This window comes from Marmota marmota, unplaced genomic scaffold, assembly GCF_001458135.2.
Source record: "Marmota marmota marmota unplaced genomic scaffold, marMar, whole genome shotgun sequence".
Classification (NCBI taxonomy): domain Eukaryota; kingdom Metazoa; phylum Chordata; class Mammalia; order Rodentia; family Sciuridae; genus Marmota; species Marmota marmota.
Window position 1 is genome coordinate 4,981,145 of NW_026000229.1, and position 24,515 is coordinate 5,005,659.

Consider the following 24,515-nt stretch of genomic DNA (forward strand, 5'->3'; position numbering starts at 1 on the left):
ATTCCAAGTCCTAAAACTAAGAATGGAAGCACGAGGTTATGTGACAACTGCCCCAGGAATGAGACGTCTTCTCTAGAGCTGTGAGGCTCTTGGCTGCAGGAAGCCCAGTCGTCTGGCTTCTGCTTTTGCTGAACTTAAACAATTTTCCACCCTCACTTCTGCCAACAAAGTAGGCACACACTCAACAAAGAAGAACCTTTCCTCTTTGAACATTTAAGTGTCCTTGCATTTAAGTCAGAAAGGCCAGTGTCACCAAAATCAATAGAGATGTTTCTCCTCTAATATCCTCCACTTGAGCTTCAGAGAGACAAGTCTTTCTTTGAACTTGTCTTTCGGCGACTTGATTTATGCATCTATTCAATAAATATTTATGGAGCACCTATAGTGTACCAATTCTAGGCACCGGGATACAATAGTGAACAAAACAACCAAGTTATTGCCCTCAAGGAGTCCAGATTCTAGTAGGAGATGGACGATAACGGAGTTAAATGCTCAGCATGTTAGATCATAGTAAGTGCTGCTGAGAGGAATAAAATAGAATAATGTGTATAAGGAGCATTGGGTTCACCATATATGTTTGGTGTCCGGAGAAAGCATGCTTGAGCAGGGCAAATTAGAGCAGACACCCAGAGAAAGGGAAGGAGCAAGCCCATGTTGGGGGCTGGGAGGAGCATTCCCAGCAGAGTGCAAAGGCTTGGAGAATGGACTGCGCTTGGTGCTCAGGGAACTGCAAAGAGCCAAGAATGAGGCTAGTGCAGAGTGAGCAAGGGGTATGTCAGAGATGAGGTCACAGAGAAGGGGCAGCTCAGTTTGGAAGTCCTGGTGAGGGCTTGAGCTTTACATTGAGGGAGACAGGAGCCAGTGTGGAGCTCTGAGCCGAGGATGATGTGAGCTGGCTTCCACTGTAACAGAATTCTTTTGGTGGTTATGTTCAGACTAGTTTGGTTGCTGCAACCCAGGACAGAGGGGATGGTGACTAGGACCAGGCGCACACATATCTCCTCAAGATGAAGTCTTGCTATGTTACCCAGGCTGCTCTTGATCTCCTGGAATCAAGAGATCCTCCCACCTCAGCCTCCCGAGTGCACCACCATGCCTGATTTTAGGATGATATATCTTAGTGGGGGGAGAGTAGAATTTTTTAGGAGACAGGGGAAATTCAGATTTTAATATTATGGGCTTTAAATGAACAGTACTTCGAGCCTGATCCTTTTGGTTCATCCTCAGCTCTGAAGGCCCTTCTGACAAAAAAAAAAAGAGTGACTGTAATGTTTTGAGTGTGGGCAACCTCTTCAGAATAGATATTTATCTAACCTAATAGGATGATTGCTCTGAAAGGACCATTTGAGTGTCTTAAGTGTAAAAAATAAAATAAAATTTAACAAATCCTGTTTTCATTACCATGTGAGATAGTTCAGTTGGGAACTTCATTTCTTTATCATTCCCTGAGTGCTTCACTACCACTGGAACAGAGGCTAGATATTGTTCTTATAGCCTCCATCTGTAGCTCTCTATGAGACACTGCCTCATGCTGCTGCCCCCAAGAGGCCACTGTGTCTAACAGCAGCCAACGCTGTAACTCCTGTATTTTCTGGGCACAAACTGCTGGTCTGCAGGAGAGGAGGGAATATCTCTCATAGAACTGAGAATGCAGAACTTCTCCCAGGGTTCACCTTGTTCAGAACCTGGGTAGCTGCCTGCAATCCCAGAGGGGGTGTGGGGCTGGGGCCCAGAATCTGGTCTCCCATTTCTGCTCTGCTACTATCTCATTCCATAACTCATAATGGGAGTTATATATAAAACATAACTCATAATGGGGCCCATATATAAAACATTAAGCTAGGTGGTTCACGTATTCTTTCTTGTTCTGACACTTCAAAGTATTTATAAAATCTGTAAATTAAATGGATTATAGCTTCCACATCATCCCAAATTTCTTCCAGATTCTTGTACACTTTCTTTCCAAATATCTTTCTTGGCCCCCTGGCACAATCCTTTAGCCATTTGGGAATCCACAACACAAGGCCCCTTCTGAGCCTGCCTTCTCTATGGTGCCCCACGTTTTAGACCTATTGTTTTCTTTTGCTCTCATTAAAACTGAGTTCTAATTCCACCAACTAATGAGTGCTAACAAGGGACTATATTTTCCACATCTCTGAACCTCAGTTTTTGTATTTGTACAATAGGGCTAATAATCATATTTGTCTTCAAGATTATTATGAGGATTGCAAATAGGTTATGCAAACTGGACAGTGTCTGAGCTCTTCAACCAATGGCAGGCGTTATTTTAAAATGGACTCTGTTCAGACATTGTTTTCTCCAAGAAACCTTCTTCCATTTTCATCACGTGGGGTGAAGTAGTCTACATCTTATTTCAGAGGCAATGAAAATGATTAATAGAGCATGAAGTACAAGTCCATACTAGGATACACCCCGTGGGAGGCAAAATAACTCCTCCCACTTCTCCAAAGATGTCCCTGTCTTTGTCCCCACAACCTGTGAATATGTTAGGTTAAATGGCAAGGGGATTAAGTCTGCAGATGGAAGAAAAAGATTGCTAATCAGCTAACCCTGAGAGGCAGAGATTATCCTGGGCTATCTGAGTAGGCTCCATTGCGTCACAGGTTTCCTTATTAGTGAAAGAGGGAGACAAGGAGTCAGAGAAAGGGATGTGATGACAGAGGCAGAAATCTGAGTGATATCATTGATGGCTTTGAAGAAGGATGGGAAGTACAAGCCATGGAATGAGAGAAGCTTCCAGAAGCTGGAAAGGCCAGAAAATATATTCTCCCCTAGAGCCTCAGAGGGGGACTGTGGCCTTGCTGATATCTTAGTTTTAGTCTAGTGAGACCTGTTTCAAATTTCTGATCTTCAGAACTATAAGATAATAAAATCATCCTGTTTTAAGCCACTAAATTTATGATAATTTGTTATACACACAATTGGGCACTACTATAACCCTTCACATGCATTGAATTAGCACAATAATTCAAGTAGGCAGCTGGTCATGGAGGCACACACTTGTAATCTCAGTGGTTTAGGAGGCTGAGATAGGAGGATCACAAACCAAGGCCAGCCTTAGCAATTTAGCAAAACTCTAAGCAACTTAGTGAAATCCTGTCTCAGAATAAAAAATATATATATATGAAGGGCTGGGGATGTAGCTCAGTGGTAAAGCACCTCTGGATTCAATCCCAGTGCCAAAAAAAATTTTTAAATAAAATTATTATTAATAATAATCCAAGTAGGCAGTGTTTATTGACTCCACTTTACAGTTGAAGGAAACTGCAGCTCAGAGAGTTAATTTGCCCCAAATTGCATAGCTAGTAGATAGCAATATCAGTTAGATTCTTTTGATTAAAAAAATTGCAAAAGCATAAGATGACTTAAACTATTGTCAAAACACAAAATTGCAACACATTTAAAGATCTAATTGGCCTTATTTGTGATTCTAAAATTGGGCAATAGCTCATTCTTTAAAATAGATTGAGTGGGGCAGGGGATGTGGCTCAAGAGGTAACGTGCTGGCCTGGCATGTGCGGGGCGCTGGGTTCGATCCTCATCCCCACATAAAAATAAAGATATTGTGTCCACCGAAAACTAAAAAAATAAATATTAAAAAATTCTCTCTCTCTCTCTCTCTCTCTCTCTCAAAAAAAAAAATAGACTGAGTGTTTTGATGAGCTGAGCAGATGAACTAGGCTTTATAGGCACAAAAGGGCTGAAGAAAGCAAAAACAGAGAGCAAAGTGTGGATTGGTTGTTTCAGAACTGCTTTCTTTGTAAAATTAAAGCATCAGGGCTTCCTTATCATGATAACCAAAAATGGCAGTTTGGGGATTTGGCTATCATCTCTCTCTCTCTCTCTCTCTCTCTCTCTCTCTCCTGATTTCTTGGAAGGTCAGAAAGATTGGTTTTGGCTTGATGGTGTGGAAACATCAGCATGAGTAACTCCATTTTGATTTGGTCTGTTTGGCCTGGCACAGAGCCCAAGCCAATGGCATCCTATAAATTTTATTTAACACTATAAGGGGGATTTATTGGCTCTCATAACAAGAACAAGTTCTAGTAGAGAACAGCCCGGCTTCATTCGGAAGCGAAAAGAATGACACCAAGAATCCAGCATTTCTCTGCCTTGTCTCTGTTGTCGACAGTCTTGGCTTTATTCTCAGTTACCACAAAGTGGACTCCAGACTCACTGCTGTGGTGCAACATGGCTGCAGCAGTTCTAGATGTCAAAACCTCACTCCTATTATATGCAGAGGAGAAAGGAAAGCTTCCCTTTCTTAGAAGCTCCAGAAAGTTTTGTCATGATTTGTTGCTTCTAAGTAAATTATTACTCCAATTCCTGAACCAATTACTGGTCCAATGGTGGTCCAGTGAATGGGAATTAGAGAAGGGTTGAATTGCCCAAAGAAAATTGAGAGTATTTGGGCAGAAGACACAGGAAATTTGATATCAAATATTCACAAAGATCCTGACCAGGGAATAATTAAAAGAAAAAGGAAAAAAAAAAAAAAAGCCTGTTCATGTTGAGTACAGAAGCATTTTTTCCTCAAATATTTTCAATTCAACGAGGGCTGACTGTACCTTGGTTGGTAACATCAGTGGCATGTATTTAAGCCAGTTGGAGTTGCATTCATTTTTTTTTTAATTTGGAGGTGAAAGCATCCTAACTGGTATAATACAGCTTTGAGGATTTAAGTGTTTTGCATAATATTATCTCATTTAACAAAAGTTCAGCAGGTGTTAGCTATTATTATTTTTATTACCACTTATACTAACATATTTTTATGAGTTCCTGAAGGACAGATCTCATTCTTCTCACTGTTCTGGTATGTAGGTTTGGTGGTTGAACCAAGCAAAGTGTCCAACCCAGCCACTTGACAGGGGTCAAGTTTTCATCAATTGAATTTTTAAATTCAAGACATGTTTTCAAGGATACCTTGCTATTTATAGAATTCCTGTAGAAAGTTATTTTTAACTTGTTTTTACTTTTTTGCAGTTCTATAGGTTGAATTTAGTAGCACTCTACCACTGAGCTATATACTTGGCTCTTTTTATTTTAAAATTTGAGACAAGATTTCACTAAGTTACCTTGAACTTGTGATCCTCCTGCTTCAGCCTTCTGAGAAGCTGGGATTATAGACATATGCCACTGTATCCAGCTGTAGAAAATTATTTCTGAAAGATGAATTATTTCATAATTAAAATAGTTTATATCTAATTTGCCTATTATATAGATCTGGAAATTCTTGCATGCGGGATTACGTTTTTTTTGTTTGTTTGTTTTAATTCATTCACTCATCCATTCATTGATTTAACAAGACTTTCTGGAGTATGCCAACTGCCATATGCTAGGACTTGTGCTAGGAGATAGGGAGGTAAGTGAAAACTTAGTGCTTGTGTTCAGGGAGCTCTCAGTTTAGTGAATGAACAGAAAAATCAGGAATTACAGCACAATGCACTAAGTGTTATAAGAGGAAAGTGGAAGCCTAGGTGGCTTTGAAGGGAAGGAAGAGGGAGCCCAGGGTTGGGTGTGGGGAAAGGAGGAGAGCAGCAAAATTATATCAAGAGGAGCTGCTGTTGACTGGGCGTAGTGGTACATGCCTGTAACCCCAGCCACGCGGAAGCCTGAGGCAGGAGGATCACAAGTTCAAAGCCAGCCTCAGCAATTTAGCAAGACACTACCTCAAAATAAAAAAGGCAAAGGGTTAGGGATATAAAGTGCTCCTGGGTTCAATCCCCAATACCTAAATAAATAATTTTCTAAAAGGACTGGGGATATGGCTCAGTGGTTAAGCACCCTTGGGTTCAATCCCTAGTAACAACAACAACAAAAAGAGCTGCTGTTTCCCAGTGACAGCCAGGAGTTAGCTAGTGAACGTGAAGCTTGAGGCAGTGCGAAGCTTATTCTGTTTGGGTCCAGTATTGGGTAGGAATGAGGTTTATTTCAAAAAAGAATGAAGGATAGGCAAAGTTCAGTCCCAAATAGGCCTCAGATGCTGAGCTGAGAAGTCTGATTTCTTTGAAGGCAATGTCGGGAGACTTTGAAGGATTTTAAGCAAACATGATCAGATTTGCCTTTGAGAAAGAATATCCTGGTGAGGTTGTAAAGGGTGATTAGAGCAATGGTGAGAGGTAGGCAAGCAGGAAGAGGGAGATCAATTAGGAAATGAATGTTACATTGAAGAACATACAATCACCATTTTTTAAATCACCAAATTTAATAGGGTTTAATTGAATATGGTGGTTCAGGTGGGAAATGACCAGAACTTAAATTAAGGCATCAGTAAAGGAGATGAAACCAAGAGACATTTGGGAATTCTAATTTGATAGGATGCCATAATCATCTCTGATGAGAGGGATGGAGAAAAGGAATATGCTTGAAAAATAGAAATATGCAATCATAGACTATATAAAATCATTCCTGAACTTACAAGATTTACTTCCACTGAGTAATTTCACAGCAGAAGCCTGATCCATTCATGCATTTGGTCATGGCCACACGGCAAATTTGGGGCTGAGCTGTCATTGATCCAGGTCTCCTGACTGCTCCCCCTTACTCTCTCTGCTCTACCTTACATGTTCCCAGAAGGTGTTTGTATTGGTAACCTGGAGCTGCCATAACAAAATACTACAAACTGGGTAACATAAACAAAAATTTACCGTCTCACAGTTCTAGAGGCTGCAAGCCAGAAATTACGGTATTGGCAGGGTTGGTTCCTCCGAGGGCTGTGGGAAGGATTGTTCCAGGCCTCTCTCCTTGGCTTGTAGAGGCATTACCCCAATTTCTGCCTTCAGGATCATGGTGTTCTCTCTGTGTTTTGTTTCTTCACGTGGCTACCTCCCTCTGTGTCTATGTGCCTGTTTTCTCATAAGGAACCAGTCATCAGATTAGGACCAGACTACTCCAGTATGACCTCATCTTAACTAATCACCTTATTTCCAAATAAGGTCATATACACAGATCCTGAGAAGTTAGGACTTTAAAACATGAATGGGGAGGGGGGTACAATTCAATGCACAACAGTATTTGTGAAATTTATGTTCCTATATCATTTTACTGATGGTATTTCCATCCTTTCCCTTAGAAAGAGCAATAACGGCCAAGCGTGATAGCCTATGCCTTTAATCCCAGTGATTTGGGATTAAAGCACTTTAGCAAGACTCTCAGCAATTTAGTGAGACCTTGGCTCAAAATTGAAAATAGAAAGAATGGAGCTATAGCTCAGTGGTAAAGCACCCTGCATTCAATCCCCAGTGCAGTAATAATAATAATAATAGTAATAATAATAATAATAATAATAAGAAGAAGAAGAAGAAGAAGAAAGGAATAAGGCTTTTTCTATTTATTTTCTATCTTAACACAGTTCTGAGGACAGTGTTCTGCACTATATGTCTACATAAACTTTTTTTTTTTTTTTGAATCAGGGATTAAACCCAAGGACTCTTAACCACTGAGCCACATCCCCAGCCCTTTTTATTTTGAAACAGAGTCTTGCTAAGTTGCTTTTGGCCTCGCTATATTGCTGAGGCTGGCTTTGAACTTGCAATCCTCCTGCCTCAGCCTCCAGAGAGTAACTGGTATTAAAGGCATGTACCACCATGCCGAGATTACATCAACATTTGTAACTACCTCCTGGTAGTAGAGATTTAAGTGACTTTCTAATGTTTTGTCTACTCTTATTGGTGAAAAGACAAAAATTTCTATCTGTATTTCTCTTGACTAGATGTGCAGAACATACAGTTACCTGCTTTGGATGTATAATGGTTCCCTTTGATTTCATATGCTAAGGGCTGGTGGCCAATGCTCTCATGTTACCCCATGATCAGGCGCATCAGTGGCTTCAAAGGTAAGCCATAGAGTGGACAGGCATTCTTGTTTATCGTGGTTTTGATTTTTTAAGATGTGACATTAATTTTTGAACCATCAATAACTAAACAGGCTTTCTCAGTGAGAACTAAAACGTATCTTGGTAGAACATAGCAGGATTTAGGGATTAGCTACTGAGAGATCATACTAGGAGTCCAAAGGTAGTGGGAGCCTCCAACTACACACCTTGTAATACCTGAGACCACATCTAAATGTAGAGCTGTGGATAGGTAAAACATGACTCTAGAGTCCTGAAGACCTGAATTAAAATCCTGCTCTAGATTTAGGTTAAGAAATGACCCAGTTACTAAAAAGAGAAATAAGTAAAATCAGGTGCCTCCTGATATTGTGCAATAAAAAGAACAAAATATCACTTATGTAGCATTCCTGCCAAAAATGTGTAGTGTAAGTTTAAGTATGAAGAAATATTTAGGCATGCCCAAATTGAAGGACATTTTTGCAAAGGAAATGGCCATTATGCTTCAAAAATGTCAATACTGTGTATCAAATTAAAAGCAGGAAATGTTCCAGTTATAGCAGACTCAATAGATATGACATCTAAATGCAATGCTAGATTCTGGATTGGGTTCTAGGGTGGGAAAAAAGTTTCTAGGAAAAAGTGATATTGGGACAACTGGCAAAATTTGAACATAAACTTTTAAATCATATCAGTGTTTGAGTAGAGATTATTCAAATTCATAAGATCTGATGATTTGAATTAATGAAATATGAATATAAATTGTATTGTATCAATGTTAAGTTTCCTGAATTTGATTATTGTACTGTGATTATTTAAGAGACTGTCCCGATGTTAGGAGATATACCATGAAGTAGGGTTGAAAGGTCATAATCGTTAACATTTCCTTCAAAAAAATTTAGAAAAAGAACTAATGAGGACCTTGCTGTGCTATATATAATCTATAGGGAGAGATAAAGCAAATGTGATAAAATGCTAACAGTAAATAAATAAATCTGGGTATAGAAGAGAGATTGTTATAATTATCTTGTGATTTTTCTGTACCTTTGAAATTTTCCAAAATAAAAATGTTAATTAAAAAAGAAAAGATGAACCAGCCTGGGCATTGCCCAGGACACTGATCTAAAAATGGGATTAAAAAAAAATCTCACTGGGAATGTAAATTGAAAAAAATGTGTTATGAAAACATACCATATGATTCTGTTTGTGTATTAAAATGGAGAACAGATTAAGGTGGAGAGTAGGAGATAAGGAAGTGGCAGCCTAGGAGGAAAGTAGATTTTATTGGTTATAAAAAGGCAACATGAATGATCCTTGGAAATGTTCTGAGTCTTGCTGTGGTGGAGGTCAGTCTATGCAGATGAACTAAATGTGAGTGTGTGCTACAAAGGAATGCATATAAAACTGCTGAAGTCGGAATAGGTGGAAGGATTATATCAATGTCAGTTTCCTTATTTGGATGTTGTACTATGTTACACAAAGGAAAACTGGGTGGTGAATATATGGGGCCTTTATTATTTCATAAACTGCATGCAAGTATTACAAAATAAATAGGATTAAATCGGGTGAATTTTATGGTATAAGAATTAAGGTTTCTGGGTGTTATCATATGGTATTATAAGCCATTCCCAGCCAGCTTCAGCTCCAGTAGAATCTTAGGCTCGCTGGAATATTAGTCCTATGGATGGTATCTCAGTACAACAAGGCAATCACTGTCTTCTCTCCAGATGGACAACTTTTCCAGATGGAATATGCCCAGGAAGCAGTGAAGAAATAATCCACTGTGGTTGGAATTCAAAGCATCAATATAGATGTGCTTGGAGTAGGAAAAAAAAAATGTTGCCCAGCTTAAAAGAACTGCGCTTGATGATCACATCTGCATGGCTTTTGGAGGACTGACTGCTGATGGTAGAGTTGTAATAAACAGAGCCCGGGTTGAGTGCCAGAGCCATAAGCTTACAATTGAGGACCCTGTCACTGTAGAATAATATATAACTCGCTTCATAGCAACTTTAAAGCAGAAATATACTCAGACCAATAGAAAAAAGCCTTTTAATATCTCTGCCTTAATTGTAGGTTTTGATAATGATGGTATCCTAAGATTATATCAGACAGATCCCTCTGGTACTTACAATGCATAGAAAGTAAATGCAATAGGCCCAAGTGCTAAAACGGTCCCAGAATTTCTAGAAAAGAATCACACAGAAGATGCTATAGGAAATGACAATTAAGTTATCAAATCAGCAATAAGAGTTTTGCTAAAAGTTGTCTAGTCTGGTGGAAAAAACATTGAACTGGCTATAATAAGAAATCAATGTTTAGTGTTAAAGAAATTGAATTACAAGTAACTTAAACAGAAAAGGGAAAGGAAGAAACAGAGAAGAAAAAAAATCAAAGAAGAATGCCTAATTCTTAGGATGAGTACTGGGAACTTTTAATGTTTTGCTATACTGCTTGTATGTACATATACTATATATACATACATTTGCATTCTTAATAACTAATTGTGCATGCTATAATGTATGCATTGTCTTTATTTTGAAATGTCAAATGTAAACAAAAATGTTGATGGAATTATTTAGGGAAGAGTTAGAAAAAATAAGTTAGTTTGCAGGATTACCTTTAGTACTGGGTATATGGACTACTTTAAAAATGCCAATTTTGTGGTTGTCTTCAGTTTGTTACATAATCAAATGCAGTTTAGACTTTCTTTGAAAAGACTCCAGTAATTGTTGAAAGCAGTCATAATTCCATGTAAGCCAGGGACTATATATTATAACTTGTTCAATGTGTTGGTTTTCTTCAGATAAACAGATTCAATTAAGAAAAAATGATTTTAAGAAACGAGTAATTTGGGTGAAGTTTTGAGTATTCACTCTCAGTTAAAATAAGAATTAAATCTCAATACATTTTTTTTTTTTTTATGCAAGCAATGAGTCCAGCCATAGGGGACACATCATAATTGATCTAAGTTTCAGTGTTTCTCAATGTAAGCAGGATTTGGGGAAAATGGTAGGGTGATTTTGGTTGTCATCGTGAGGACATTTTTGGCATTTAATGATTGTTATTAGATTGTCTATATTTTATAAGACAGAAATTGTACAGCAAAGAAACAGATAAGATCCCCCATTGAACATCTGTCAGATATTCAGGTAGGTAAACACACACATAAGCATATAAAAAACAACAGAATTGTTTATATGAGACTAAAACTTAACCCCATTTACAAATAAAAACTAAACTACTTGTTTGTGGTTTTAATAATTTTCCAGAGATAGATACAACTACTCTGGAAAAAGCGAGAAGGTTGTATTTTATTTTCTTCTGGGTTTTTGTCTGTTTGTTTTGGTACCAGGGATTGAACCCAGAGGAGCTTAACCACTGAGCCATATCCCCAGCCCTTTCTTTCTTATTTATTTATTTATTTTTATTTCTTACATACATGACAATAGTGGAATGCACTAAATCACCCAGCCCTTTCTTATTTTTGAGACAGGGTTTCGCTATGTTGATGAAGCTGGCTTTGAACTCATGATCCTCCTGCCTCAGCCTCCTTTGCTGCTGGGATTATAGATGTGTGCCACAGCACCCAGCTTATTTTGTTCTATAACATTACCAAGAGTTATTCACTATTTTAGAAAAATTACATTCACAGCTACAACACTTCCAATATTTGATTAAATACAACATTTTTTATTAGTCTCCATGTAAGCTGGCTATTGATGGTTTGTATGTACATATACTATATATAATTACATTATGCATTCTTAATAACTAATTGTGCATGCTATAATGTATGCATTGTCTTTATTTTGAAATGTCAAATGTAAACAAAAATGTTGACTATATTCAGTTGAATATTATATTCTGTAAGTCCACATTCATTCATTATAAGTATACATACTCCTTTATGTCATCTAACACAGACATACCTATGCATCTACATGATATATATTATTTTCTAATGAATTACTTTTCTTTTCTTCTCCTTTATATTGCATTTAAGGCATTGGTTATTTTATTGTTGTGTGTAGACTATATTACTTGTGAATTTCATGCCAGATAGTAAAAGAGACATTACAAAATATTTGTCATAAAGAAGAGGTGTTGGTTTAATAAGGTGGAGATATACCAGTCTAATTTCTGGTCAATGAGAAATCTGTTTAAGATCTTCAGGAAAAAAAATGTTTTTCTGATAAAAAGAGGGCTTCTTATCACTTTTTTCCTGCTTTTGGAAGGATGACATTCTGCTATAGTCATCTTGCAACTATGAGATGAGGAACACAGCCTGAGGAACAAAAACCAACTGCATAGGGCCAACATAAGGCATGAACCTAGGTGTTTTTTTAAAATATTTTATTTTAGATGTTGATGTACCTTTATTTTTTTATTTATTTACACGTGATGCTGAAGATTTGGCACATGCCAGGTTTATGGTGCTTCCTTCAAGGCTCAGTATACTTCTCTATATATAGTTCCCCAAATATCTATCTCAGTACCAATTATGAAACTGCCTATTGTGGACTTCCTTATGTGAGATAATTACAGGTCTGTGTTGTTTAAAACACTGTTAGTTGGGTACTCTCTTGTATGCAGCTAAAAGCACTTGAGACATGGGCAATAGAATAAATGGGCAATTACAATCAAGTACAATTAAGTGCTTTAATAAAGAATGCTAGGGAAGCATTTTATCATGTTCCCAGCTCAGACTGGGTGGTAGTTAGTGAAGATTTCCTATAGGAATAAATGGACTGAGGGTGAACTTCTTAAGAATGAGTAGGGGTTAGTCCAATAGTGCACAGCAGAATGTTCCAAGAGGGAACAGCAAATAAGGTGTTCCAGAGGGATAGAGATCACTCTGCCTTAAGGTGTTCAGGTGTTCAGGGTGTAAGGTATGAACAATAGGCATGACATACCAGATCACAAAAGTCCAAGTTAAGCATGTGACCTTGTATATCCATTTGAATTGAGTTCCCATTTTTATAGTCAGTCACTTGGTAGCTGAGTTGGATACGGAAAGTTAGTTTTCAGGATTACCTTTAGTTCCTTCTGAGGTTTAGTCTATCATGAAAATGGAGATTGTGAGTACTAATGTGCTACGGTCTTTTGAGGAGAAGATTGTCACAGCTGTCTAGACCTGAGTGGGTAGCAAGGGAAATCTCTAGAAACGTGAATAAATAGAGGAAATTGGGGCTTGGTTGACAGCATGTGGGTCAATGATTAAAGGAAAAGGGTGAAGGTGTCCAGGTTAATGTGCCAGTTTCTGGCCTGGGCAACTGGGTGGATAGCAATGCTATACAAAAGATACAGCAATACAAAAGAAATAATTAATTTTAGGGGGAAATGAGGAGTTCTGTTTTGGAGATTTTGCATCCAGATGCCTGTGGAATGTTGGAAGTACCCAACAGTTGCAAGTACCTCTGGGTTAGGAGATGGGGTTGTTACAGGTAGGCTACGAAGCATCAACATATTAATAATTGAAGTGAAAGGGGGAATGAGATAGGTCAGGGAAAATGAAGTGACAGAAGGAGCAAGGGAGGACCCTTAGTTATTTAAGGTCCACTATATTTAATGGATGGGCCAAAGATGGGGCCTGCAAAGAGGACTAAGACGAAGCACCTTTATGGGTAAGAAAAAGAAGAGAAAAAAGCCTGGAGTCACAGAAACTGATGAAAACGCATGTTTCAATGAAGGTAGAGTAAGGATTAAGAAATGAGATTAACAAGTCAAGTTACTACTGACCTTGAGCAAAAACATTTCTGGCAGTGAAAGCCAGATTGTAGAGGGATAGTGTGGGAGAAGGGCAAGTATAGGCAAGGCTTTCTGGGAAGCTGGCTACCACAGGGAGATAAGGAGATAGGTAGGGTAAAATGCAGGGATTATAAGAGCTGGGATCGACGGGTAGACTAGAAGGATCCACCGCTGCTGGAGTCGGCGGAAAGGAAGAGGTTGACGCTACAGGAACTTAAGGAAAAATTCATTTAATATGAGCGCCTCCTATGTGCCGGATCAGTCTGGCCATCTTCATATTACTGTTTAATGTTAAGTGGTTCTCATTACGCTGTTTCCCCAGGAGTTCCGATTTCCATTAGCCACTGCCAAAAACACCCCTTAGGAAGCCACAAGCCGCTCGACTTCAGAACCCACAAACGAACCCTCGGGGCCACACTAGGTAACCCCGGCGCAGCTAGAGACGCCTACGTTACTGCCTACCAGAGCTCCGCCCCCACTCGCGAGAACAGCGGCGACTGCGCAAGAAGTCTCCTACGGGCAAAGCTCCAGCCTTTCTCTTTGTTTCTAGGCTGAAGATCTCGCGGGAGTAAGGCGGCAAATCCCGCGAGCGCAGACCCGGAGCCAGCTCTGCGGCTCTCGCGGTGTTTGCGCGAGACTGCTTCCTTCCTTCCTCCCTTGCCAGTCCGCCTGTCTTCCTCCCCCTCTTCCCAGCCCGGCCTCCCCCTCCTTCCCCCGCCGGCCCCCTCCCCGCAGGGATAATATGGTCTCCGGCGATGGACGCCCCAAGTGCAGGTCAGTTTCGGGCCGCCGACTTGGGTCTAGCTGCTGGAGACACGCACTGCCCGGGCGCCGTGTTCCTTGATTCTCTCGCCTAGAGTCGCCCGGCCGGCGCCCGGAGCCCTCAGGGCTCTCAGTTCGTGCTCCCCTCGGGGCCTGTCTGCTGGGCCGCGCTCTGCGCGGAGGCCGCGGAAGGCAGGCCTCCCCGCCCCCACTCTCTTAGCGGGTTCTCAGTCGGGCCATAGGCCTGGCCTCCGGCTGTGACCCGCACCTACCTCATCCCGGTGGTCGCCGCTTTGTGCCTGCGGCCTCCTAGCCCTAGTTAGTGACACTAGGTGCAGGGAGAGAGAGGCCCACCATCTTCCCCTACCCGCCCCCCAGTTGTGAGAAATGGGGGTGGGGGTCCTTGTCTCCTTGTTTGGGTCCACCTATCTTGTTGTCTAGCCCACTGCCCAGCCTCGAGCTCTTTCCTCTTGTCTCTGGAAGCAGAATTAGGCGCAGTCAAGGCTGAACCGTAGTCAGCCTGTTTTCTGATCATTGATTGCAGCTATGAATTTCTTCCCACGTCCACCTCCCTCTACAAAAAGAGGAAAACACGAGCCATTCTGAAAGTGGGCTGTGCTTATGTCTCTTCATTTTGGACGGTGGCCCTAACTGTGTTGAGGGTCCTACCCACCCACTGCAGTGTCTTCATAAAAAGATCTAAAGGTTCTTTTCAACCTCAAGGCTGCCTCCCTGCCATTTCCCTGGAGAACATTTGGACCTGGGGCATATACCAGTGAGGTTTATAGGTCTTTGACCATGAGGTTCAGCTTAAATTGCAGCCAAACCAGAAGGACCGTTAGGGAGAATATGCTAGTTTACCTCAGTGTTTTGTTGTTCAGTTTTATCTTAATCCTTAAGACCTAGAATGTCTTATGTTTTTTTTTGTTGTTGTTTTGGTTTTGTCAGTTGTTGAATGTGCAATAAAAAATTTTTAAGTTTTTAAAAAATAATTCTAGCAGTTGTGTTCTCAAATTGTTCTATCTCGAATTTACACAATTTTTAGGACATGTCTTTCTAAAACGTGCCTATAAACCGGGTAAGTCATTCATATTCTTTCCAGGCATTCTCAAACACATTTTAGGAGTGAATTATCTTACCAGATTTTGCTTGAAAAAGAGTCATAGTTTAAAATTATACTGTCCAGTATTGTGGACATTAGCCATGTGTGACTTAAAAGTTAAAAATTCCATTTTCTCAGCTTCTGTAGCCACATTTCAAGTGAGCGGTAGCCACCCGTGGCTAATAACTGCCTTATTGAACAATGAAGAAGATTCTGTTGGGCAAAACTAATATCCAGGTAATTTTACTTTGTAGCTACGTTTAATGAAAGTTTTTTATCTCCCCCAGGATATGCCTTTGAGTACCTTATTGAAACATTAAATGACAATTCAAGTAAGAAGTTCTTCAATGTACCTAAACTTGGAGGCACCAAGTATGGTAATGTTGATTTACATTTTTTGTGGTTTATTTAATTTCTAATAATTAAAGTGCATTTGTCAAGCTGAGCTGAAGAAATTTTAAATTTATTTCCACCATGTTGAAACAGGTATACCTACACATATTTATACCATTTAAAAATTTTTAAAATTCCTCTTGGAACAACTTTTGTTTGACGGTGATATAAGCTCATATCTTATATTCTCATTTAAAAAAGTGATAAAATTTTTCTCTAAGGAAACTCTAAGGAACTTTTTTTTAACTTAGTAAACCTATTAATGTTCTGTAATGATTAAATATATATTTTACTTTCTCAAGTGAACAGCGCCTCCAGTTATTCTTTATGCCATCCTTTCAATAGGAATCATCAACTGAACCCACAAATTTGAGTTGTTCTCCAGTATGGAAATAGTTTTATTTTGACCTGTACATCAACACTTGGTAGACATATACATGCTCTTCATCAGGGGTCAAACCTTTCACTGGCATCTCAGAAGAATGAACTTGGCTTCCATCTCTCAGTGGGTAGAAGTCTTGAGTATATTGACTTTCAGCCGAGCCAGTGAAGGGAAAACCCATTGAAAGAGTGATTATTATTTGTGAAAAAAAATATATATATATATTTATTTTTATTTTTTTGGTACCAGGGATTGAACTCAGGGGTGCTTAACCACTGAGCCACATCTCTAGCCCTTTTTAAAATTTTATTTTGAGACAGGGTCTCACAAAGTTGCTTAGTGCCTCACTAAGTTGCTGAGGCTGGCCTTGAACTTGAAATCCTCTGTCCTGCCCTGGCATCCCAAGTTGCTGGAATTAATAGGCATGTGCTACTGTATCCTTATTTTTGAACTTTTCAGTGAAATATGCATGCGACGATGAATGTCAAACCTATCACAGTCAGTTTTGGAGTGAGATTTTCTTTAATCTTGTTTATTCCCCTCTTGTTTTTTTTTTTGGGGGGGGGCGGTGCTGGGGATTAAACCCAGGGCTTTGTGCATGTGAGGCAAGCATTCTACCAACTGAGCTATATCCCTAGCCCATCCCCTCTTGTTTAATAAGGAGGATTGTTCTTGTGTTTTTCCTGTAGATTTTGGTAAACTTAAATATTCTAGACTTCCATGTGCAGTACTTTTTTGTGCATTATGAAAAGATTTAGATATTTTAGCATATCTTAGAAAATCCGTTTTAGAATTAGATTGCCTTTTAAAAATAAATAGTTCACCCAAATGAAAGCAATTACTTTATATATGTAGTTGTAGTAGCTTATATTGATATGTTAAGAGAGGTTGGTTGTTTTCTTAGTGCCTTGTGTCTTTCATTTACATGTATTTTTTTCCTTCACTGATGAAGAGTTTGCATTAGCTTAGTTTGTTTTTTGTAGTACCAGGGATTGAACATGAGCACTTTACCACTGACTCCAGTATTTTTTTTTTTTTTTTTTTTTGNTTTGTTTTTCAATACAGGTATGAGCCCAAATGTGCTTTACCACTGAGTTGCATCTTCAGCCCTTTTAGATTTTTTTTTTTTTGAGTCAGGGTATCCCTAAGTTACTGAGGTTGGCCTTGAAATTGTGACCCTCCTGCCTCAGCCTTCTGAGTTGCTGGAATTACAGGTGTGCACCAGAGCATCTAGCCTACATCAGTTTTAAAAAACCTTAATTGATTTTACACGGGAAACGTCTTTTATCTTCTTCTCAAAAATATCTAGTGATTCTTATCTGGAAATTTTTTTTAATCCAAATTTTACAGCATAATAGAATATATATAAAAGTGCCTTTAAAATTGAGTAGGAATAGTTTCTGTGGCTGGTTTGTGGAAACGTGCCCACTTGAAGACAGCCTGTATTTCTCAAATGTAGGGAATATAAAACAATAGTAAAATGCACTGAAAGGGATTGATTAATAAGATAAACATTAAATGGTCTCTCGTGGGAAATGTTCTCTCATGGGCACCTGTATATAATTGTACATGAGCCATCTATATATAATGTAATCCCAGAGTTACCAGAGTTTTTATTATAACCATGATAAATATAATATAAATGCTTCTGAAGCAAACTTGGTTTTTATTTCTGTGAAATCAGTATCCATTTTTTTTTGTAGAGTAGTTGTTAGCAGAGGTTTATTAATAGTTACTTAAGTGATTTCTTAGTCATTACTTAGAGGAAATAAAATTTGAAAGAAGAATTGACTTTGGAAAGAAAAACAGCTTCTTGGGTGAGAAGTCTTTTGCTTAGCATCAGCACAAAAAATCCTTATTGCTTGTTTAGAGGGACCAGATTGGTTTCACAGACATGTGCTTATAATAGGAAGATATTGCTTTGGTAGTCACCAAGATTCAGGGTCACCGTATTCTCTGCCCTTTTTCAAACTTCTGATGTCTGCCAAGTTGAGAATCAGAGCTATAATGAGTAACTTAGTGAAGGGTATGTTTTCTGTCCTTCATATTTGTTGAGGAAGAAAGATAGTTGAGAACCACTGTTCTAAGTTCCATGTAGGAATGCCCACAGCTTCACAGAAATGAAAACCTGCTGTGCAAGTGACATTAACAAATAGGAGTTTGTGCCAGGTGTGGTGGCGCATGTCTGTAATCCCAGCAACTTGGGAGGCTGAGGTGGGAGGATTCCAAGCCAGTTTGTCTTAAGTGGTAAAGTGCCCCTGGGTTCAATTGCTGGTGGGAAAAAAAAGGAAGGAGAAAGCCAAAAAAAACCAAATAGGAGTTTTTCTGACATACCAGAAGTCTGGAGATGGGCAGATTGGACTGTGTAGCATGTTCCCTGCAAGGATCTAGGGTTCTACTTTCCATTTTCCTGTCATTTTTTGGTTACAGAATAGCTGTTGCACCTCCAGACATTATGTTCATATTCCAGGCACCTGGAATGGCAAAATAGAAAGGAAATCCCTCCTCAGGGGCTTTTATCTGTTTCACCAAAATGTCAGTGACCACTCTTAGCTTCAAGAAAGCTGAATTGGAGTGGGGGATGTACCTCAGTGGTAGAGAATACTTGCCTAGCATGTGCAAGGCCCTGGGTTTAATCCCCAGTATTGCCAAATATATATGTGTACACACAGTGAGTGGTAGAGTGTTTTAGCTTATACTTTTATGATTCACAAAGGGAGAAGTGGTCAAGAATGAGTGGTAAGTGAGGTATTATTTGCCTCACTAACATAATACCTTTTCTTATCCCCAACCCCCACCCCCAGAACTGGGGATTGGATCCAGGGATGCTCTGCTACTGAGCTATACTCGCAGCCTCTTTTAGTTTTGAGACAGGGTCTCTTGCTAAGTTGATTAGGCTGGCCTTGAACTTAGCATCATCCTTCCTCAGCCCTCAGCCTCCCAAATTGCTGGAATTATAGGTAAGCACCACCTGACTGCCCTTTTTTTTTCCTTTTCTTTTTTAAATTAATTTCTTTAAAAATATTTTTTTAGTTGTCAGTGGACCTTTATTTCATTTATTTATATGTGGTGCTGAGAATTGAACTCAATGCCTCACACATACTAGGCAAGTGCTCTACCACTTGTGGTATGACTCCAGCCCCCAATTGCCCTTTCTTAATCTGTCTTTAGACAGAATACAACACAAGTCATTTGATTTCTGCTTTTTGTGCTGCCATTTTATTCTTTTGCCTCCAGATTTATATTTAAGGTATGGAAGGGGTCACGTCATAGACATTGATTACATTTTAATCTTGTGTGATTTCCCTCATGGGGAAGTGCCTTTTTTATGCTCTTGGAGCTGCCTATTTGGCACTCCAGTGCATAACTAGAAGTGTAGAGATTTTTGAATGACTCTTAGTTAGACCCCTGAATTTGACAGTGTTCCTATTTTCAAGGCAGGGAGCAATCCCTGTTGTCTAGAATAGTCTGCTTTTTGAAGGAACTGAGAGTGGAATTGCTATTGAACAAAGGCATGATGAAGGATAGTCAACCATAGAGAATTAGAATGAATGCATTATAGGAAAATGAGTGAATATGTTAGGGGGAAGACATTGGAGAGATTGGCTAGAATAAAATGTTAATTTTAGAGAGTGACTGTTACTGGGCAGTAAGACTTTTAGCTGGTATAAAGCCCCAGGTCCCCTCCTTCATAATCTTAGGTCATCTCATTTACCCTTTCTTTTTTCCTTCCCGACTGCTTGCTTTCTTAATCACAATACCCCTCAGTCCTAAAATAGAGTCAGGACTTGGCATCCATATCATACCCTGTAATCTTTGAAAATCTGCATTTAATATTTTCGAGTTTTTATTGTTTATAAGAGTCGAAAAAAAGAAGTGAACATTACAGACAGAATGGAAAGTGTGTATATACAAACATATTTAAGTGCTACTTTTAATGAAAAAGCCTAACATCACAAACATCTTTCCAGGTTATTGAAAACAACTATCCCATGCTATCTCTATTTGGTTTCTGAGTCAGGGAGCATGGTTCAGGTAGAAGAGGATATCTGTACTTCTGTGTATAGCTTCTAATGGCTGCATAATCTTGCCAGTATGAATACATCATGATTAGGTTAACAGAATTTTGAATGTTGAGATTGTTTCCTACTTTTCTCTATTTATAAATAAGACTAATATATGTCTGTGTTGATGTGTGTGTGTGTGTGTGTGCGCGCGCGCGCGCACGCGCGCACGCGCATATAAATAATAGTGTGATGTACATGCACATATCCTCATCCCCTAATATTTTTATTTTGGGGGGCAAGTTTATTATTATATAGAAGATATAGGATTCTTAGATTAGAAGTGTGCTCTTCCTTACATCCCCCATCACACTTTTATTTTTTTACCTTTACAATACTTTCTATTCCAGTCTTTACCCTGGATATAAGAAGCAAACACTCAAGTAAAAAAGATGCTGCAGTTTCCAGACATCCAAAGACAACAAAAGAAAACAGGCTTCTTCAGGATCAGAATTTCTGAGTCAGAGGCTATTGTTCTGTTTGTCACTTGAAGACTATCTGGTGTCTTTATCCCTGTGTCTTTTTTACTTCTACCCTAATCTTCTGTCTCCGTAGCTCAGTTTACTTACTTTGATATTAATTCCCAGTATGACCACTCCTGACCATTCATTCTTCGTTATGACTAGTTTATCAACCAGTTAAGAATGTACCTGTAGGTGTCATTTTTGCCTGTTGTTTTAACCTATATTGATTAGATTTGGTTGGTTTCTGTTGTGGTCCAACGCTGGATGGAAGGGACACAAGTCCTGTTTTCTGATCTTTTCTGTTGGGCTCTGGAAAGGGCTGTGGGTTGGTTAAGCAATGAAACAATTTAATTATAATGTGTTTACATAGTATGTAACTTTCTAAGCATTACCTTTTCCTAACAGTATTCTATATATCATGTACAACCATACACTCACCAATAGCATATTTTGCCCAAGAGTCTGTCTGCTTTTTGATTGTGAAGAAGAGATACCCACTAACTCAAGTGAAGAATGATTGTGATGATACAGACCTCCCAGGCCAATGAAAGTGGCTATCTTAAGAAAGGACCAGAATTGAGTTAGCTCTTTATTTTTTCTCTCAGGGACTTTAGATTTCTGCCCTCTGCCAAGGCTCCAAATGAGTTTCTCATTGGACTTTGCTCTTAACATCTTTCTGGTTCAGTCTATCCTCATTACAAATCATGAGAGATGAATCTAGTTGTCTAGTGTATGACGTTTCATATGAGGCTTTTGGTTATTGACTTGCCGTGGTATTGGCTTTTACTTCAGTGGTAGCCAAGGAGACAGACGACAGGACACTGAGGACTGTCCCTTTCACAATAGCAGTTTGAAAAGGCAATAGGATGTATATCTGTTGTGTTATTTAGTGATGCTGGTTTATATGTCATCAGTAATGAATGAGAAGAGAATGTGTTTCTGCACCTTCATCAATAAAGTGAGATTACTTTTCTTGTTTTATAAGCCTTAGTAAGCAAAAACTCTTAAGCATGAAATATGTTTTTCTACTACCTTCTTAAACTATCACTGGTAATATATTAATAATTAATAACTGGTAATATATTAAATAAATTATCAGAGACACCAGTTTCAGAGCTTATTGGAAGTTAATCCATCTAGCCCAGTTCAACTTAGAAACAGTACCTTGATTCTAGTCAGACAAAGGAGTGAGTTAACACTGCTGCAAGGTCTGGTGGGACTACAAGACTTTCTAACAGTTTTCTCATCTTTTCTTCTGGACCTTGACCTTGAATAAGGTTTTCTAGGTTTATCCTATGCCTATTCCATCTAGTTCTTGTCCTAGCCACCAGCCTTTCTCAGTCTGAACTCTAAAAGATACCACTATTTCTTGAAGGCCTTTGGCAGGTGCAGAGCGTGACTCCAGTCTTTTGAGTGTTTCCAACTTCCTCCAAAAGCCTACTTCTTAGCCCTTGCTGCTTTTATTGTGTGCTATTGGTGAATTGAACCCAGGGCCTCATGCATTCTAGGAGTGCACCCTACTTCTGAACCACATCCCCAGCCCTATTTTGTATTTGATTTAGAGACAGAGTCCTCACTGAGTTGCTTAGCCATTTGCTTTTGCTGAGGCTGGCTTTGAACTCATGATCCTCCTGCCTCAGCCTCCTGAGCTGCTGGGATTACAGGTGTGTGGCACCGCACTTGGCTCAGTTTTTAATAACCTATATTTTCCATGAGTGATTTCTTCTAAGTGAGGAAACCTTTTGATTTCAAGACCAACACTTTTCCCCTCAATACCATTCTGTTTCCCAGCTTAGTAGCAGTAATAAAACTGCTAGAATTTAATGAGTATTTAATGTATCCAATTCTTTCAGTTCTCTTATCCACATGGCCAAGGTCTCAGTTTGTACTCTAAAAGATAACACTATTTCTTGAAGGCTTTTGCCACCATATGGTGGCAGAGAACATGAACAAAAATCTGTGATTTCAAAGCCTATGCTTGTAAAAACCTGTTATACTGGTGATTGCAAACTCATGTTTATAGGAACCAGAGGCAGCATAAACAAGTGAAATGGTCCTGCTGGGAATTGTGGTCAACAGGAGAGCACATACCTTCTAAAAAAGGGATGCTACTGAGTTTCAGTGGAAGTTTGAGATCACCATTGTACAATTTTCCAATTTTTAAATTAAGCCAGAAGTTTGGATTTTTATGTAAAAGCAAAAAAATGTCTTTTAAATATTGGCATTTTAGATTTTAAAATGTTAAAGCTATGCAAACGAAATGTTCAGCCAATATTTTGTCACCTCTGTACTGTGATTTTTAAATTTTTTTTGTAGTTGTAGATGGACAGAATGCCTTTATTTTATTTGTGATGTGTTACTAAGGGTCAGACCCAGTGCCTCACATGTGCTGGGCAAGCACTCTGCTTACTGAGCCACAACCCCAGCCCCATGTATTGCTTACTCTCGATAGTAGCCATTTATCCTTAAAGAGTGGGGCCTATGATCTTAGGAGCCCCTCTGTATGTCCTTCATGTCAACTGCCTCCCATATGAAATAGCAGACCTTGGGGCTGGAGTTGTAGCTCAGAGGTAGAGCATTTGCCTCATACGTGTGAGGCACTGGGTTCAATTCCCAGCACCACATATAAATAAGCAAATAAATAAAGGTCCATTGATAACTAAAAATATTTTTTTAAAAAATAGCAGATTTCAACATTTTATTTTTCAGAGCCTGAATCACCTGTTGAATCTTCCACTAAATTATCGTTCAAGGGAGCTGAGGTTGTGGCTCAGCAGTAGAGTGCTCGCCTAGCATGTGCAAGGCCCTGGGTTCAATCCTCAGCACCACATTAAAATAAAGATATTGGGTCCAACTACAATTAAAAATAAATATTTTAAAAATATATTGTTCACAGGGATAACTGTTATCATCAGCTCATTTCAGAAGAGTGATAACACAAATTATCATACTTTCCCAATTTAAGTTACCAGCATCCTGGTTCCCACATGGCTTGAGATAAAGTCTCATTAAGTTACCTAGGCCACCCTCAAAATTATGATATGCTTACCTCAGTCTCCCAAATCAATGTTGTTTTTTTGTTGTTGTTGTTGTTGTTGTTAGAGATGGACAGAATGCCTTTATTTTACTTGTGTATGGCAAGCTTGAGGGTGTAAAGGTAACCTAGAGAACTTAGAAGAAAAGATATATTGGGGATTTCAACTATGGTAGTGGTGATAGAAGTAGATAAATTAAAAAGATGGGTGAGAGAGATGTCAAGGATAATGCCTGTCTTGGCGTTAGCTTCTGGATGGATGGTGGTGCTATTTACTGAGTTAAAAAGCACAAGAGGAGGTGCTAATAAGGGGCAGGGAAAGAGGGAAATCACTGAGTTTCGCTTAGATACTAGTGAATTTGGTAATATATCAATAGATAATCAGGAGGCAATTAGATAGGTGGTTTTGGAGCTCAGAAGACTGACCTAAACTGCAGAAAAGTATTTTTGAATTATTGGTGAACAGATAGATATATTTGAAGCCATAGAAGTAGTATCCTTAGGGAAGACAGTATAGAGTGAGAATTGAGTCTAGATATGAACTCTAAGGAGCTTCTACATTTAAATATCAGGTGGAACCCAAAACAGAGCTTCCACAAAGTGTGAGAAACTGTAAAGGTTCTAACATTTTATCTTCCTTAGAAGTTAATAGGTTAGCCTGACAGTTTCATTGATTTTGACAGAAGGCATGCAACTACTGCATCAAAAGAC

General features: G+C 39.0%; 1 protein-coding gene and 1 pseudogene across 1 annotated transcript in view; both read left to right on the forward strand.

Moving 5' to 3' along the window:
* Nucleotides 1-9,536: 9,536 nt before the first annotated feature.
* On the forward strand, nucleotides 9,537-10,268 carry LOC107137562 (annotated as a pseudogene).
* Nucleotides 10,269-14,224: 3,956 nt separating this feature from the next.
* Ireb2 (iron responsive element binding protein 2) overlaps nucleotides 14,225-24,515 on the forward strand; it is a 51,545-nt gene continuing 41,254 nt past the window's right edge. Inside the window, exons 1-2 of the mRNA XM_048793202.1 lie at nucleotides 14,225-14,377; nucleotides 15,755-15,844. Of these exons, the coding sequence (XP_048649159.1) occupies nucleotides 14,359-14,377; nucleotides 15,755-15,844 (109 nt within the window). The 5' untranslated portion in view covers nucleotides 14,225-14,358. The remainder of the gene's footprint in view (nucleotides 14,378-15,754; nucleotides 15,845-24,515) is intronic.